The sequence below is a fragment of the Heloderma suspectum genome, chromosome 1 (assembly GCF_057233095.1).
Source record: "Heloderma suspectum isolate Gila_16-S chromosome 1, 16-S_ref, whole genome shotgun sequence".
Taxonomy (NCBI): domain Eukaryota; kingdom Metazoa; phylum Chordata; class Lepidosauria; order Squamata; family Helodermatidae; genus Heloderma; species Heloderma suspectum.
In genome coordinates, this window is record NC_139458.1 from 136,161,342 (window position 1) to 136,180,686 (window position 19,345).

At 46.7% G+C, this 19,345-nt stretch overlaps 1 protein-coding gene across 1 annotated transcript; it reads right to left on the reverse strand.

Annotated features, from left to right (window-relative positions):
* Positions 1–13,334: 13,334 nt before the first annotated feature.
* LOC146357967 (olfactory receptor 9G4-like) lies at positions 13,335–14,276 on the reverse strand. Its single transcript, XM_084828795.1, has one exon. The coding sequence runs from the start codon at positions 14,274–14,276 to the stop codon at positions 13,335–13,337; it is 942 nt and encodes a 313-aa protein (XP_084684921.1).
* Between the last annotated feature and the right edge of the window lie 5,069 nt (positions 14,277–19,345).

The following is a 19,345-nucleotide window of genomic DNA, read 5'->3' on the forward strand; positions in this document are numbered from 1 at the left end:
TCTCTCCAAACTGGGAGAATGGGCATCTAAATGGCAACTGAGGTTCAATGTAAGCAAGTGTAAAGTGATGCACTTTGGGGCAAAAAATCCCATCTTCAAGTATAACCTGATGGGATCTGAGCTAGTGGTGACTGACCAGGAATGAGATCTTGGGGTTGTGGTGGACAGCTCAGCGAAAATGTTGACCCAGTATGCAGCCACTGTAAAAAAAGAAAAAAAAGAAAAAAGGCAAACTCCATGTTAGTCAAAATTAGAAAAGGAATTGAGAATAAAACTGCCAATATCATACTGCCCCTATACAAATCTATGGTGCGGCCACACTTGGAATACTGTGTCCAGTTCTGGTCACCACACCTAAAATGGGATATTTTATGGCTGGAAAAAGTGCAGAAAAGGGCAACTAAAATGATCAAGGGGCTGGAACATCTCCCCTATGGGAGACGGTTACAACAGCTGGGATTATGTAGCTTGGAAAAAAGGAGGGTAAGGGGATACATGAGAGAGGTCTACAAAACTATGTATGGTGTGGAGAATGTGGACAGGGAGACATTTTTCTCCCCCTCCCTAAATACTAGAACCCAGGATCATCCTATGAAGCTGATTGGTGGGAGAGTCAGGAGAGATAAAAGGAAGTATTTCTTCACACAGCGCATAGTTAAACTATGGAATTCGCTACCACTGGATGTAATGATGGCCACCAATTTGGATGGCTTAAAAAGGGGTTGGACAAATTCCTGGAGGAAAAGGCTATCGATGGCTACTAGTCTTGATGGCTATGTGCTACCTCCGGTGCCAGAGGCAGTGAGCCTATGTACACCAGTTGCTGGGGAACATGGGCGGAAGGGTGCTGTTGGCTCATGCCCTGCTTGAGGGTTCCCGGTTGACAGCTGGTTGGCCACTGTGTGAACAGAATGCTGGCCTAGATGGCCCCCAGGTCTGATCGAGCAGGGATCCTCTTTTGCTCTTATATTACTTATTACGTAATAATACTTTATTAGACAAATGGGGCATGTATACATGCATACATAGTGCTAATTGCTGCATGGGGGGCATATTCAGGGGGGTCACTGCTGGGGAGGGAAAGGCTGACCCTCCCCTACTGCAGCACTGTGACCCCTTTCAAAAAATTGCCCCCAGCCCCATGTGTGTGTGCTTTGTTATAAGTGTGTGTTGATGAGATGGGTCTGTATGAGTGTGTTGTGTGTGAATACATCGGTGTGCGTTGTGTGTGTTATATGTGTGAGAAGGCATGTGTGTTATGAAAGAGAGTGGGATCCCCCCCTACTGTTTGCGGGGCTCTCTGACCACCTCTGGCATGCAGCCCCCGGAAGGTTCCTGAAAGGGAAAGTGGTCCTCAGGTCAAAAAAGGCCCCCCACCCCTGCTTTAAGCCTCTGCTTACTTTCCACATGAATCCCACTTTAAAATAAAATTACTAACTGACTGACAGTGGTAGCAGAGTTGTATGAGTGTGTACCGAGTAGCTGGTTCCTGGGTTAAGTTGCTTGGGAACTCTGACTCTAGTGCAGAGTAATGGTTTGTGAGACTGAACTATGAACCTCGACATCCCCAGTTCAAATCTCCTCTCTGCTGTAAACTCATGAGGTAGCCTCAGGCACACCACCGTGCCTCAACCTTGCCTCTGCTTTATGGGGGTAAGGATGATATTGGCCCGCCTTACTGGAGTATTGTGAGGAATACCAAGATGATGTAAACAAAATTCTTTGAACCCTCAAGCCGAAGTTACATGTTACACACAAATGAAAATCTGCTTCCATTGGGAGCGGTCTGGAGCAGAGAGGCGGTAAGAAGACCATTTCGTGGAAATGCACGTATGTACTTCAGGCCCATGAAGTGCTTCAGAAAAGCTCAATCATTCGTGATCCTGACCAACGTCACAGACAAAAGCTTCTTCATCATTAACATTACACACCACGTGGGTCTACACATCAAATACATGGCTTAGCGAATGAATGCACGCACCAAACAGAGCAGGGACCCTCTTTCAACATTGTATTGATATAGCTAACTGGAGAGACATTTTGGATAAGCACATAGTAGGGCCTTCACTCCATTGAAGTATGCTGTACCCAAAACCATCAACAAAATAAGACCTGTTAGCAGCTCAAAGAGCTGTGCATGATAAGCTGACAACCACTCATCCATTTTAACAGAGTACAAGTCTTTAATAGAGTACAGTCAAAGCCATAAATAATATAGAGCTTTTCAAAGTTTAAAACTACAGTTCAAGGAAAAAATCAACTTATACCCCCATACCAAAAAAGGGAAACACCAAAGAATGTTCAAACTATCGAACAGTGGCACTTATTTCACATGCCAGTAAGGTAATGCTCAAGATCTTGCAAGGTAGACTGCAGCAATTCGTGGAACAAGAATTGCCAGATGTACAAGCTGGGTTTAGAAAAGGCAGAGGAACTAGAGACCAAATTGCCAATATCTGCTGGATAATGGAGAAAGCCAGGGAGTTTCAGAAAAACATCTATTTCTGTTTTATTGACTATTCTAAAGCCTTTGACTGTGTGGATCATAACAAATTGTGGATCATAACAAAAGTTCTTGGTGGTATGGGGATACCAAGTCATCTTGCCTGCCTCCTGAGGAATCTGTATAATGACCAAGTAGCAATGGTAAGAACAGACCACGGATCAATGGACTGGTTTAAGATTGGGAAAGGAGTATGGCAGGGTTGTATACTCTCACCCTACCTATTCAACCTGTATGCAGAACACATCATGCGACGTTCTGGGCTTGATGAAGCCAAGGCTGGAGTTAAAATCGCTGGAAGAAACATTAACAATCTCCGATATGCAGATGATACCACTTTGATGGCTGAAAGCGAGGAGGAGCTGAGGAACCTCATGACGAAGGTGAAAGAAGAAAGAGCAAAAGCTAGGTTGCAGTTAAACCTCAAAAAAACCAAGGTTATGGCAACCAGCTTGATTGAGAACTGGCAAATAGAGGGAGAAAATGTGGAGGCAGTGACAGACTTTGTCTTTCTAGGCGCAAAGATTACTGCAGATGCTGACTGCAGCCAGGAAATCAGAAGACGTTTACTTCTTGGGAGGCGAGCAATGACAAATCTTGAGAAAATAGTGAAGAGCAGAGACATCACACTGACAACAAAGGTCCGCATAGTTAAAGCAATGGTATTCCCTTTTCTCGTAGTAACCTATGGCTGCGAGAGCTGGACCATAAGGAAGGCTGAGCGAAGGAAGATAGATGCTTTTGAACTGTGGTGTTGGAGGAAAATTCTGAGAGTGCCTTGGACTGCAAGAAGATCAAACCAGTCCATACTCCAGGAAATAGAGCCAGACTGCTCACTTGAGGGAAGGATATTAAAGGCAAAACTGAAGTACTGTGGCCACATAAGGAGAAGACAGGACACCCTGGAGAAGATGCAGATGCTAGGGACAGTGGAAGGCAAAAGGAAGAGGGGCCAACCAAGGGCAAGGTGGATGGATGATATTCTGGAGGTGATGGGCTCGAGCTTGGGGGAGCTGGGGGTGGCGACAGCCGACAGGAAGCTCCGGCGTGGGCTGGTCCATGAAGTCACGAAGAGTCGGAAGCGACTGAGGGAATAAACAACAACATGGTGGAATATAGCAGTGTCTTACACTTGCGTGTCTCGTAAGCGTGTGCCATTATTTCACATGAGTACGGTGGAAAGTGCTAGGGTTTGCCCACAATTAGTAAAACATCTTTCATTAAAAATCAAATTAAATCAAATCAAATCAAATTAAAAAGAGTCGGAAGCGACTGAACGAATAAACAACAACACCTGTTTTTAGCCCGAGATTTCACCATTACCTGGGGGGGGGGTAAAAAAGGGGGGGAAAGGAGGCATTTTTTACTTTATTTACCCCCCTTCATAAAAAAATATATATATATTTTCCAGATTAGAAGAATGTTGAGTTTGGCCCTCATTCAGCTTTCCATGAAACTGAGTTATTATGGTGCTGTTTGGGGTTTGGTTGTTTTTTCTCTATTGTGGGTTTTTTCCCTAAAGATTTTTTTGAAAATCTACAAACCTCGGGGTTACCCGAACTCTAATACTACTCTCTTGTATGTGGGAAGGGCATGTTTTGGCTCTAGCTCTGTGAGCACAGGAAGACCCAAATCAGTATTGGTATATATATAACAACGTACAAATTGACTTATTTCAAATTGAAGATTGAAGAGCCAGTTCTAGTGAAATCCTACAGAGACGTGAGGATCCGTTTGTGAGACCTGGGAATCAGACTAGGGCCATCTGAGGATGTTTTACAGAAGGTATTAGCACTGATCTAACAGAGTCTCGCAGAGAGACGTGCAAAGATACTTTTTATTCTTCAGGAATATAAGAAAATAAAAGAAACATTAAATACCATTCTACATCAAACATAAATGCTACACAGGTCAGGGCAAAATACAAAGGTTACAGAAAGTCCATAGGAAAAGCACATTGATTTGGCAGCCATAATTAGTGTCACACCGCACATATGCTTTCCACTTCATGTTCCATTTCAGAAATGGAATTTACCCGTCATTATTATTTCTAAATCCATACTTCCAGTTCTTTACAGAACATGACCAGGGATGATGACAACTGGGCTCTTAGGTGCCCTCAAGATGGAAGGACGGGGGGCGGGGGGAGGTGATTGTTTACCTGCAGAACTCACAGCCCAAGGGATGGTGATGTTTTCTTCCTCTCAAATGTGAAATACCCTGCAGGGAAGGAGAGGGAAACATCTGCAGTCCAATATTAATATTCACAGCTCAAATCAGCAAGTGGGAGGAATCATTCTGATTGCTTGCACAGGGAACTGATTCAGGCATCTTGATTCAGAAATACGTAGCTGCTTCATACACATCATGTTGATTCAACTTCTCTAAAAAGTTGGCCACACACATCCCTATCATGCCTGACTGCTAAGGCCCTGAGAGCCAAATGGACTTCCATCCATTCCCATCTTCAGTCGAGGAGATGTTGCAAACATCAGGTGTTCAGAGTTGGTGCCCTTTTTCCATTTCGGTCTACAGGCATGTATCTGTTCCCGTTGAAATACGTAGCTGCTTCATACACACCGTGTTGATTCAACTTCTCTAAAAAGCTGACAACAGCACTGGGCTTGGGATACAGGAGGAAGGGACAGGGACAGCTTTGAGAAAAAGTCCATGAAATGGCTCCACCATAATGGCTTGTGAAAGATTTTAAAGGTTGTTCTAAATAAAATGGAAGTGGGGGGAAATATTCGTCACCTCTGATGAGAGTAGCTTGTTTAAGTGGCAGGAACGGCCTTTGGAATATGGTGGTCTGCTGACAAGTTCATTGTTAGGAAGACCATTTAGTGTGGGCTTGCATGTTCTCAGGGCCAGCTGGGTTATTAGCCAGAGTGACACAGCCCACCTTCGGCAGAAATTTTTGGGGTCCTATTAAAGGACAGCAAACAGTCCCTTGTTTGGCTTAATTGGTATATTTTTCTGGTGGGACTTCCATTTGGATTTTCTGCTCCAGGCCGGGGCGGTGTCTGTTAGGAGGAGTCACTCTCACTCACTTTACACAAAAGATCAAAGCAACCTCCTTTGGTTTAACCCATTAATCTGAAATGATCTGCTCATAGTATTTTTGCACAAGGCAATGGATACAATCAACTGCTGAGCACTCTGAATGGCAGTGATACTTGACAACGGACACAATGCTAATGAGCACTGGCAAGATATTTGGAGAGTGGGAGGAAGGGATGATACTACAAGGGAGACGGTTTTCGTGGCCTAAGAGTGCGAGATAAAACTGTGAAGAGGATGTGAGAAATACCCAGATGGTCTTACTATGTGGACAAGGGTTTCAACCAGGGGTGCAGTGGTCGCTGGTCTCACCTGGACGAAGACCCAGGACGTTTTTAGAGCCGGGTCTCAGCCGGGTCCCTCCCACTCCCAGCCTACCGCTGCGGGGCAGGCGGCTGGAAGAGCCTGAGATGCTGTTGTGAGCGGGGTGGGCGCTGCTGCTGCTGCTACAGCAGCTACTCCCCCCAAAGCTCCAGGCATGGGGCAGGAAGAACGGCGAATCCCCCCCTGCCCTGGCCTGAGCGGCTGTCTGGGCAAGGCAGCCTCGCCTGGCAAAGGGTTAATCTACCCTCCCTTGCAGCCCGCCTGCTCTCGCTCCCAGAGGGGGAGGCGGAGGAGCTGCCGCCACCCCTGCGCCTGAGACTGCGCCGTAGCCATCCACGCTCAGGGAAGGGCGGGATCATGTGGGACAGGCTAAGCGGCTCGCTGGAGACGCTGATCCTGATCGTCCATCCCGTGCCCCCAGCAAGCCCAGCCAGGTGTGGAGCGGTGGCAACCAGCCCACAGACACAACGCTGTCCAACACCAGACTCGGATAGGTCAGCTCAGCCAGTTTGTTGGGTGGCGGCGGCGGCCAAAAAAGGCAGTGAGCTGTGGGGTGTGGGGCTGAGGTGGGGGGACGGGCAGAGAGAAGAGGGAGGACGTCTATATGAGTTAAAAATAAATGAAATGTTAAAAATTTAAAGGATAAGAAATACCTGGGAATAAACCCCATTGAAATCTATACGCTTACTTCCGAGAAGACATGTGCATGGATATTGGGTGCCCCGAGGCAGTGGCCACCTTGCCTGTCTCAACACAGCTGTGGGCAGGGGCCACAGAACTTCTCTCACCCAGCCTTTCCCAACATTGTGCCCTCCAGATGTGTTGGACTGCACATCCTATCATCCCCCCTCCCAGCCAGCATAGCCAATATGCTGCCTGGAGCCATTAGGAGTTGTCGTCCAGCAAATCTGGAGGGCGCCAGGTTGGGGAAAGCTGCAGCCTGCTGCATTTCTTCTTGGCTGTTCCTGCAGAGGGTGAGGGCCCAAAGTGCACCTTACCAGCAACCCTAATGGTCTTTAAATACATTTGTTAAGTAAAACAGCTTTTCTCTTGTTCTCCCTCTCCACGCACACACACACACACACACACACACACTCATTTTCCTGCATATATTTGCTTTGCACTTACTTGAGAGTAAGTCCCCATACCTGAGAGTAAGCCACATGGCCACAAGGCTTTATTCTATCCATATGATAGGGTTACTATTTTATCTGAGGTAGAAAAAAATATATTATCACTGCTGTCCGTATATGATGTATTATTTATTTAATAATTGATTGGATGTATAGTCTGTTGTTGTTCAGTCGTTAAGTCATGTTCACCTCTTCGTGACCCCATGGACCATAGCACGCCAGGCCTTCCTGTCCTGCGCTCTCTCCCGGAGCGTGCTCAGGTTCATCATATTCATTGCATCGGTGATGCTATCTAGCCATCTCATCCTCTGCCGTCTCCTTCTCCTGTTTTGCCTTCAATCTTTCCCAGCATCAGGGTCTTTTCCAGGGACTTTTCTCTTCGCATTAGGTGGCCAAAATATTTGAGCTTCAGCTTCAGCATCTGTCCTTCCAATGAGCACTCAGCGTTGATTTCCTTTAGGATGGACTGATTTGACCTCCTTGCAGTCCAGGGGACTCGTAAGAGTATTCTCCAGCACCACAGTTCGAAAGCATCCATTCTTCGGCACTCAGCCTTCCTTATAGTCCAGCTCTCACAGCCATACATTACTACTGGGAAAACCATAGCTTTGATTATATGGACCGTTGTCTCTGCTTCTGACTATGCTGTCTAGGTTTGCCATAGCTTTCCTCCCAAGGAGCAAGCGCCTTTTAATTTCATGGCTACAGTCACCGTCTGCGGTGATCTTGGAGCCCAAGAAAATAACATCTGTCACTGCTTCCATTTCTTCCCCTTCTATATGCCAGGAAGTGATGGGGCCAGATGCCATGATCTTCATTTTTTTAATGTTGAGTTTCAAACCAGCTTTTGCACTCTCCACTTTCATCCTCAACAAGAGACTCTTTAGATCCTCTTCGCTTTCTGCCATTAGGGTGGTATCGTCTGTGTATCTGAGGTTGCTGGTAATTCTCCCGGAAATCTTCATTCCGACCTGTGATTCATCCAACCCGGCGTTTCTCATGATGTACTCTGCATATAAATTAAATAAGCAGGGCGACAATATTCAGCCTTGTCGTACTCCTTTCCCAAATTTGAACGAATTGGTTGTTCCATGTCCGGTTCTTAATGTTGCTTCTTGGCCCTCGTACAGGTTTCTCAGGAGACAGGTAAGGTGGTCTGGTTCTCCCATCTCTTTCAGAATTTGCCACAGTTTGTTGTGATCCACACTATCAAAGGCTTTAGTGGAATTGTCAATGAAGCAGAAATAGACGTTGTTCTGGAATTCTCTTGCTTTCTCCATGATCCAGCGAATGTGGGCGATTTGATCTCTAGTTCCTCTGACTCTTCGGAACCCAGCTTGTACTTCCGATAGTTCTCGGTTCACATACTGCTGAAGCTTAGCTTGTAGGATTTTGAGCATCACCTTGCTGGCATGTGAAATGAGCGCAATTGTACGGTAGTTTGAACACTCTTTGGCATTGCCGTTCTTTGGAACTGGAATGTAAACTGATCTTTTCCAGTCTTGTGGCCACTGTTGAGTGTTCCAAATTTGTTGGCATATTGAGTGCAGCACTTTAAAAGCATCATCTTTCAGGATTTTAAATAGCTCAGCTGCAATACTGTCATCTCCGCTAGCTTTGTTGTTAGTAATGCTTCCTAAGGCCCACTTGACTTCACTGTCTAGGATGTCCAGCTCAAGTTCAGCGAGCGTGCTATCATGGCTATCAGGGACATTAAGATCTTTCCTGTATAGTTCTTCTGTGTATTCTTTCCACCTCTTCTTAATCTCATCTGCCTCTGTTAGGTCCCTGCCTTCTTTGTCCTTTATCATACCCGTCTTTGCACAAAACGTTCCCTTGAGATCTCCGATTTTCTTGAAAAGATCTCTACTCTTTCCCATTCTGTTGTTTTCCTCAATTTCTTTGCATTGCTCATTTAAGAAGGCCTTCTTGTCTCTCCTTGCTATTCTCTGGAAATCTGCATTCAGTTGGATATATCTTCCCCTTTCTCCCTTGCTTTTCGCTTCGCTTCTTTCCTCAGCTACTTGTAAAACCTCCTCAGACAGCCACTTTGCTGTACCTCTTATTAAAAAACACACATAGAGCTGATTTACATACTCTTAACTGAGTTTTGTTTAGGGGGGGCAGGGGGCTCATTACTGCATCGCCCCTGAAACTCCTGATGCTTAAACTTGCTCTGGGCAGTTCTCCAAACCATACCCCAGTACCAGCAGCCGGAGCCAGCTAGAGTACCATCCTATCCCACTCCCACAATCCCAGGGCAGGAAAGGAGAACAGGGCCACAGCAATGCATCAGCTCCCTCAGTAAGTGTGTCAAGGATTGGTGCCTTGTTGTGCTTTGCAGTGCACTATTTGTGATAGTGAGAAACAGCAGGTCATCAACTTCATTGGGGGTATAAAACACCAGGGTTTGATTTGTTTGGGAGAGAGCTCCTGGGAGAACAAGAAACCCGCCATATGTGCTAAGGCTGTAGGGATTGTGGAGAATTCCGCCACAGATTTCAGTGAGGCCAAATGCACTGGCATTCGGCCCCCTGAAATCCCTGGCAGAACGGCCTGCCACCGCCCTGCCACCCCGCGGATCCCCCCCAGGATGAGACTTACCTGGGGCGGATGTTCCAGACGGCGGCGGCTCCAGCAACGGCTGTGGTGGTGGCGGCGGCGGCGGCTGGTCTTCCGACTGGCTTCCACGGCCACCATTTGCAGTCTGTTCTTTTTTTTTTTTTTTACCCAGACGTGATAGGCTATGTAAAGACTTACGTAGCCTATCACCTCTGGGTTAAAAAAAAAAAAAAGCGTACACAAATGGCAGCAGCTATGACGGCCACCATTTGCGTTCCTTATATTTCGCCGTTTTAGTCTACGTAAATATTTACATAGACTATTACAGCGAAAAAAAGGGGAACGCAAATAGCGTAGTGGGCGCTATTTGCATTCCTTTTTTATTCTCCCTTTTCGCCTACGTAGATATTTACGTAGGCTAAAACGGCAAATAAAAAAGGAACGCAAATAGCGCCCACTATGCTATTTGCGTTCCCCCCTTTTTTTTTCTTCGCCGTAATAGTCTACGGAAATATTCACATAGGCTAAAAGGGAGAAAACTAAGGAACGCAAATGGCAGCCGCCATAGCTGCCGCCATTTGCGTACGCCGTTGTTTTATTTTTACCTGGCACCAGCCAGTCTGCGGCTGGAAATCCAGCTGCGGGCGGCCCTGACCTGGCCAGCTGCTCCGTGGAGCCACCGCGGAACAGAGCCAGCCGTCGAGAATTCCAGGGGGGAGGACCAGAACACCTCCCCTCCCGTCGAGGATTCCAGGGGGAGGGACGGAGCACTTCCCCCCCTCCAGCGGACACCGCCACCGGAACAAGGTAAGGGATTTGCCCATCCCTATGAGCCTCGTGTGCCGCAGAGTGGTAGGCGGCAGTATTGCAACTGAAACTCTCCCCACGACCTGAGTTCGATCCCAGCGGAAGCTGGCGCCCAGGTAGCCGGCTCAGGTCGACTCAGCCTTCCATCCTTCCGAGGTCGGTAAAATGAGTACCCAGCGTGCTGGGGGAAAGGTAGTCATGACTGGGGAAGGCAATGGCAAACCACCCCGCTATAGTCTGCCATGAAAACGCCAGCGAAAGCAGAGTCCCTCTAGGGGTCAGTAATGACCTGTTGCTTGCACAGGAAGAACCTTTCTTCCACCCCTATAAGGCTGGCTTCGCCCACCTTGCCTTCCATTTAGGTAAATATGAAACTTTGATATTGACTGTTAGACTGAGATGATGTTTGTAATGTGCCTGATCTTAGCTAAAGCTTGTTATTCCCTTAGACTGTTTGAGCAAGAAATATATATTCTTTAATGCCGTATTTGTGTTGTCTGGCTTGAGAGAGGTTTCAGGGTGCACTCCCCATGCATTAATTCCCAAAGCCCTTCAGAAAGATCTGCAAATCTATCCCTGAGTGGGGTCTGTGCTTGAAGCCCTTGCGTTCTCTCTCGAGCTGGTGCATCTCAGATACACCCTTTCAAGTTTGGGAAACAAGCTAGTTCCGACGGGGCGAGAAGAAGGTACTCATCTCACCCTGGCAGATCAGTTACCCACAGTCATTTGTAAATATTTAGGATGTTGCCCACGTAGGCAGAACAATCCAGTGAAGGTTGGGGAGGCAGAATCCATGGCAAAGGAACCCCTTCCTGTGCCCTTTCAGGCTCGTAGCTGAGGACGTGGGGGGGGGGCATTTTCCCTCTCTTTGCGACCTTTTTTAAGCAGTTTTTGTCCCATTTTCAATTTTTCCCGCCCATTGCTCCCAACAGCAGTAAAATAAGCTGTGTCAGCACCAGCTGGCATAGTTTCATGGACACACTCACACACACCAATTTCAGATTCATGTCAGGGAAATGGGAACAGCATAGAGCAGCCTTCTCCCAACCCAGTGCCCTCCAGATGTGTCGGACTACAACTGGCTGGGGCATGCTGGGAGTTATAGTCTGACACATCCGGAGGGCAACCTCCAGATGTGTTGGGGGAGGCTGGCAGAGAAGCTGATGCGGGGGTATTCCAGTAGCCCCAGGAATGATCCCAGAACACCCCCTTTTCGCCCTTTCCGCTGTCGTTCTGATCACAAAGAGCTACAGGGGAGCTTCAAATCTCCCCTCTGCCGTAAACTCATGAGGTAGCCTCAGGCACACCACCATGCCTCAACCTTGCCTCTGCTTTATGGGGGTAAGGATGATATTGGCCCGCCTTACTGGAGTATTGTGAGGAATACCAAGATGATGTAAACGACATTCTTTGAACCCTCAAGCCGAAGTTACATGTGACACACAAATGAAAATCTGCTTCCATTGGGGGTGGTCTGGAGCAGAGAGGCGGTAGGAAGACCATTTCGTGGAAATGCACACATGTACTTCGGGCCCATGAAGTGCTTCAGAACAGCTCAGTCATTTGTGATCCTGACCAATGTCACAGATACAGGCTTCTTCATCATTAACATTACACACCACGTGGGTCTACGCATCAAATTCATGGCTCAGCGAATGAATGCACGCACCAAACAGAGCGGGAATCCTCTTTCAACATTGTATTGATATAGCTGACTGGAGAGATGTTTTGGATAGGCACATAGTAGGGCCTTCACTCCATTGAAGTATGCTGTACCCAAAACCATCAACAAACTAAGACCTGTTAGCAACTCAGAGAAGTGTGCATGATATGCTGACAACCACTCATCCATTCTAACAGAGTACAAGTCTTTAATAGAGTACAGTCAAAGCCATAAATAAAATAGAACTTTTCAAAGTTTAAAACTACAGTTCAAGACCAAAGAAAAAAATCAGCAGCAGTGTAAAGAACTAAAAGTACAACAATGGATTTAAAAAAATGAAAACAGAAGAACTAAAATGTCTGAGAAAAGATAAAGGTCTTCACCTGGAGTTGAAAAGCTCCCCAGAGAGCCACTCTGGAGAGGGCATCCCACAAATGGGGTGCCACAACAGAAAAGACCCTCTCCTTAGTAGCCACTCGCCTCTCTCCACTTGATGTGGGCACCCAGAGGAAGGCCTCTGAAGATGATGTTAGGCTCCGGGCAGGTATATATGGTAAAATAGTCAGAAGGCATTGTGCAGCTATTCCATCTTTTCTTTTTAACGGATTGTCGAGAGCAAGAAAAAGGATGGAAGAAGCAGTGGGAAAACACAGGCGGATTATGGGTGAAAGATGTCGTTGTCTGGACCCCCTGTAAAATTCTGTGAATGAGGCAGGGGAATGGGGTGATAAAAGCTTTGTTTGGAAGCAGCCTTGGAGCTTTCCTACATGAGGCAGTGATTGTGCCCTCATGATTCCTCACACATGGTACTTTGCGGGTGCTTTAAATGACATCCTCCTCCTCCTCCAGGGCCCCTCCTGTTCTTTGCAACCACTTTAGTGTCTGCCCCCCCCCCCCGCCCTTAATGAGGAATGCCTGGTATATCTGTCAATGGTGGCATGAAACCCTTGTGTATGTTTCATGATACCACGATACCACAGTGCATCCTAGCATCCAGTTCCACTACACAGTGGTTGTGTAATGGAACATATAGAAAGGCAGTGAAAGAAAAGCCCTGGAAAAAATTGTGTAAAGCAGCCAATCTTAATCCCACAAATAATCCGGAAGCAGAAGCCTTGGTAAAGTGGTGGGTTAAAAGCCTCAGATTAAAAAGGCCATTGGTTTCCCAGGACTCTCCACCATCTCTTGTGCTGGAATAATAATGGAAGACACTCAAGGTCATGCTTCATTCCCATATCTGTAATCTGTAGCGAGTGGACAAGGACAACAACATCACTGCCATTCATTTGGGTGCTATGCATCTCCCCAGGACTTTCTTGAAGGCTGACTTCACATCTTTGTTGCGTAGGCTGTAAATCATGGGGTTGACCAGGGGGTTGACGACTGTGTAGAACAAAGCATTTGCCTTGTCCCAGTTTGGAGTGTGCTGGGAGCTGGGTCGGGAATACGTGAAGAGAATGGAGCCATAGAACAGGGAGACAGAGGTGAGGTGGGCGGAGCAAGTGGAGAAGGCCTTGCGGCGCCCGGCAGCTGAGCGGATGCGCACGATGGCTGCCACAATGCCCGTGTAGGAGCCAACGATGAGAGCTGTGGTTGCCAACACATTGCAGCCAATGACAATGGTCAGGATGAGTTCATAGACCCGGGTATCATCACAGGCCATCTTCAAAAGTGGTGGTACATCACAAAAGTAGTGGTTGATAACGTTGTTCCCACAGAAGTGTAGGCGGAAGGTGTTACCTGTGTGTACAATGGCATTGGCAAAGCCAGCCATGTAAGACCCAATGACCAGTTGGATGCAGAGCTTCCTGGGCATGGCGGTGGCGTAGAGGAGTGGGTTGCAGATGGCCACGTAGCGATCGTATGCCATGACAGCCAGCAGGAAGCATTCGCTGTAGGCCAAGCCAGCGGAGAAGAAGAACTGGGCCGCACAACTAGTGAGGGGCATGGCCTTGTTCTTGGACACGCAGTCGGCCAGGATGCGGGGAGTGTAGACTGTGGAGTACCAGACGTCCAGGAAGGAAAGGCTACCCACAAAGAAGTACATGGGTGTGTGCAGGCAGGAGTCTAGGTAGATCAGCGTCATGAGACCCAGGTTTCCAGTCAGCGTTAGAGTGTACGAGACCAGGAACAGCACAAAGAAGATTATCCGCAGGAGCGGATCGGTGGTGAAGCCCACCAAGACAAAATCAGTAAGCAGCGTGCGGTTGCTTTCTGATTCCATTGTCTCCCTAGGCATCACCTGCTGAAACAGAGAAGAGGAATGGGGATAGTTGTGTTTACCACAGTGGTATATAGAATACGTCTGTCATGTTGAGGGATGTGTTCAAAATGCCCCTTATCCAGTTGTTACGATTTTGCCCCCTGCCAATACTGCTCTTGTTCATGTTTTTGAAATGTTTGGCACAGATTCACGGTGCGCTGCTTTGGCATGAGGAGGCTGTTCTGAGCAGCACCACTGTGCATCTTGCCATTCTGTCATCACATAATGTGCACTGACTGTGTCTGGCCAATGCTGTCCAAAGGTGTTCTGCTCCCTCAAAAGGCTGCACCTTTTCTCCCTTGCTGCTCTGTATACTTGGAATTGCCTTCCAGGACACCTGGGTGATGCTACCTCTCTTGCTTCCTTCATATCCCACCTCAATCCCCTTTTTCTGTGGACCCCCTTACACAACCCCTGGTTCCCATGCCCAACTGCCACAGCCTAAGCACGGTCAACTGAAACAACCATGTATTGCTTCCCTGTTTACTGCTTCCCCTTCCCTCCCCTTTTTCTGTTCTTTTCTCTCTGTCAAATGTGAGATTGTATGCTCCTTGGGGCAGGGACCTGCCTGCCTGTACTCTGTAAAGTACCATGCACAGTGATGGCGCTATAGGAATATAATGATGGCAGCAGCAGCGACAACAACAACAACAGAAGACCTGCCAGTAACATCATGAGCCCTATCAACTGGAACACTAGATTTCACTGTGAGAACATGGCTTTCTTCCCATGGAGCCTTTATCCTGCGATTGAGATTGCTCCTTCATGGAAGTTTGCAGGCTCCTTACATGAGGCCGTGACCCTCCAAGGCGTCTCCTGCACTAAATGCCCTTTCTTCTGTTTTTAAATGGATCGCACCTAATGAGCTATCAAATTACCCCATTGAATTCCACTTCAGTTTCCTCCCTGAAAAGAGTTAAAGCGGCAAGAAGAGGAGTGAGATCAATGAGAGATGATGGAAGACTCAGATACGGGGAGAAGAAAGGGGGGGGGGAGTGCATGTAAAGCGAATCAGTGGTGATCCTGCATTGAAAACGGAAGCAGAAAGCGCCGTTTTAAACACAGGATTTTAGGCTGGTGTAGAGATGCAGAAAGGGCTGTCTGCTGAGACACTGGAAGTAGCCCAAGAAAGAAGGAAAGCAAAAGGCAACAGTGAAAGGCCCAATTAAATGCAGAATTCCAGGGGTTAGCCAGAAGAGATAAGGAATTATTTTTAAACAAGCAATGCACGGAAGTGGAAGAAGATAATAGAATAGGAAGGACAAGAGACCTCTTCCAGAAGATCAGAAACTTCGGAGGTAAATTCCAGGCAAAAATGGGTGTGATCAAAAACAAAGATGGCAAGGACCTAACAGAAGCAGAAGAGATCAAGAAAAGGTGGCAAGAATATACGGAAGATCTGTATAGGAAGGATAATAATATCAGGGATAGATTTGACGGTGTGGTCAGTGAGTTAGAGCCAGACATCCTGAAGAATGAGGTCGAATGGGCCTTACGAAGCATTGCTAATAACAAGGCAGCAGGAGATGACGGTATCCCAGCTGAACTGTTTAAAATCTTGCAAGATGATGCTGTCAGGGTGATGCATGTCATATGCCAGCAAATTTGGAAAACACAAGAATGGCCAACAAAATGGAAAAAATCAACTTATACCCCCATACCAAAAAAGGGAAACACCAAAGAATGTTCAAACTATCGAACAGTGGCACTTATTTCACATGCCAGTAAGTAACGCTCAAGATCTTGCAAGGTAGACTGCAGCAATTCATGGAACAAGAATTGCCAGATGTACAAGTTGGGTTTAGAAAAGGCAGAGGAACTAGAGACCAAATTGCCAATATCTGCTGGATAATGGAGAAAGCCAGGGAGTTTCAGAAAAACATCTATTTCTGTTTTATTGACTATTCTAAAGCCTTTGACTGTGTGGATCATAACAAACAGTGGCAAGTTCTTGGTGGTATGGGGATACCAAGTCATCTTGCCTGCCTCCTGAGGAATCTGTATAACGACCAAGTAGCAACGATAAGAACAGACCACGGAACAACGGACTGGTTTAAGATTGGGAAAGGAGTATGGCAGGGTTGTATACACTCACCCTACCTATTCAACCTGTACGCAGAACACATCATGCGACGTGCTGGGCTTGATGAATCCAAGCTGGAGTTAAAATCACTGGAAGAAACATGAACAGTCCCAGATATGCAGATGATACCACTTTGATGGCTGAAAGCGAGGAGGAGCTAAAGAACCTCATGACGAAGGTGAAAGAAGAAAGTGCAAAAGCTGGGTTGCAGTTAAACCTAAAAAAACCCAAGATTATGGCAACCAGCTTGATTGATAACTTGGTAATAGAGGGAGAAAACGTGGATGCAGCGACAGACATTGTATTTCTAGGCGCAAAGATTACTGCAGACGCTGACTGCAGCCAGGAAATCAGAAGACGTTTACTTCTTGGGAGGCGAGCAATGACAAATCTTAAGAAAATAGTGAAGAGCAGAGACATCACACTGACAGCAAAGGTCTGCATAGTTAAAGCAATGGTATTCCCCGTAGTAACCTATGGCTGCGAGAGCTGGACCATAAGGAAGGCTGAGCGAAGGAAGATAGATGCTTTTGAACTGTGGTGTTAGAGGAAAATTCTGAGAGTGCCTTGGACTGCAAGAAGATCAAACCAGTCCGTATTCCAGGAAATAAAGCCAGACTGCTCACTTGAGGGGATGATATTAAAGGCAAAACTGAAGTACTTTGGCCACATAATGAGAAGACAGGATACCCTGGAGAAGATGCTGATGCTAGGGACAGTGGAAGACAAAAGGAAGAGGGGCCGACCAAGGGCAAGGTGGATGGATGATATTCTGGAGGTGATGGGCTCGAGCTTGGGGGAGCTGGGGGTGGCGACGGCTGACAGGAAGCTCTGGCGTGGGCTGGTCCATGAAGTCACGAAGAGTCGGAAGTGACTGAGTGAATAAACAACAACATAGTGGAATATAGCAGTGTCTTACGTTTGCATGTCTCGTAAGTGTGTGCCATTATTTCACATGAGTACAGTGGAAAGTGCTAGGGTTTGCCCACAATTAGTAAAACAGCTTTCATTAAAAATATTAAAATTAGGCTCTCATCCAATCAAAGGAATCTTAGTAAATGGACGGTATAATTTTAGAAAATTAACTGATTAAATAAGCATAAATGTTCATATAAACAAAGCCATGCTAAACAAAAAGCATATTTGTGGGGTGTGGGTGGGGTGGGGTTGATGCATGCACGTCACAGCAGACACCCTCTTGGAAGAAGCACTCCTCCCTCCGTGTGTGTAAGAGAGAATAGGGTGGTGGGAAGAAAGCCCCTTCTACAACAGTACTTCCACAGCTTTTGTGAGTTCTGGTATTAAAATAACATTTTTATTAAGGGAATTCTGCCTGAGTGGGAGGACCTACTTAGTCAAACACAAGGTTTAAAATAGATTACTGTAATGGATTAAAAGTCATGGAGTGCAATCCAAATTGGGCTTATTGAGAAGTAAAACCACTGAATTCAAAGGGACTTACTCCCTAGCAAGGCTGCAATCCCCTGGTCTCTGGGAGGGTGTCTCTATATCACCATATGACACAGCGGGACTCCCTCTCTGCCCATGCAGAGGGAGTTCTTTAGGGGGAGAAGGAGGTGTGCCCTTGACAGCCTGCGCGGTGGGAGAGTTCTCCCCTGTAGCTCCTCTGTAATCGGAACGACAGCGGAAAGGGCGAAAAGGGGGTGTTCTGGGATCATTCTGTGGGCTACTGGAATACCCCCTTGTCAGCCCCTGTGCCAGCCTTCCCCAACCGGTTGCCGTCCAGATGTGTCAGACTACAACTCCCAGCATGCCCCAGCCAGTTGTAGTCTGACAGAGCAGTTACAGGACCTCTGGGGGAAAGTGACGATGTTATACTTGAGTTCTTGGTTCAAAAGGAAGCAAAAGCTGAGTGTAGCCAAACACGTACCCTGGAGTTTAGGAAAGATTTTAATAAACTCAGAGCAGTGCTATGAGAGGTCCCATGGCAAGTGACTCTAACGAGAGAAGGAGTCCACAATGGGTGGGAGCTTTTAAAAAAGGAAATTCTCAAGGCACAATTACAAACAATTCCAACAAGAAAAAAAGGTGGAAGACAACAGAAGATGCCAATGTGGCTTCACAAAAAGCCTAGAGAAGAAGACCTGAAAACAAAAAAGGGCACATATAGGAAGTGGAAGGAAGGCCAAGCTAGAAAGGAAGAGTACAGGCAGGTAGCACAGAATTGCAGGGATGGCGTCAGGAGGGCTAAACCTGAGAAGGAGCTAAGGTTAGCGAGGGATGCTAAAAGCAACAAAAAGGCTTTCTTCAGATATGTGCATAGTAAAAGACAGAGGAAAAGACACCTAATTACTTTGAATGAGTTCAAATCTCCAGGGCCAGATGAACTGCATCTTAGAGTAATAAAGGAACTGGCAGAAGAGCTCTCAGAACCGCTGTCTATTATCTTCGAGAAATCATGGTGGTCGGGTGAAGTGCCAGATGACTGGAGGAGGGCTAATGTTGTCCCTATCTTCAAAAAGGGCAAAAAGGAGGAACCTGGGAACTACAGACCAGTCAGTCTGACATCAATCTCTGGGAAAATTCTGGAGCAGATGATACAGCAATCCATCTGTAAGCACCTTGAAAACAATGCAGTGATTACTCGAAGCCAACATGGATTTGTCAAGAACAAATCCTACCAGATGAATCTGATCTCATGTTTTTATCAGGTAACCTCCCTTGTGGACTGTGGGAATGCTGTAAACATAATATACCTCAACTTCAGCAAAGCTTTTGACAAAGTGATATCCATGATATCCATGATATGCCCCATGATATCCTAATTAGCAAACTAGTTAAAAGTGAGCTAGATGAAACAACGATCAAGTGTATCCTCAGTTGGCTACAGAATCAGATTCAAAGAGTGCTTATCAATAGGATCTTCTCAAACTGGGGAGGGGTAACAAGCAGGGTACCACAGGGCTCAGTCCTGGGCCCAGTGATC

Excerpts from the sequence above, each read along its gene's own strand:
- LOC146357967 (XM_084828795.1), bottom strand. The coding sequence starts at position 14,276 with ATGGAATCAGAAAGCAACCGCACGCTGCTTACTGATTTTGTCTTGGTG.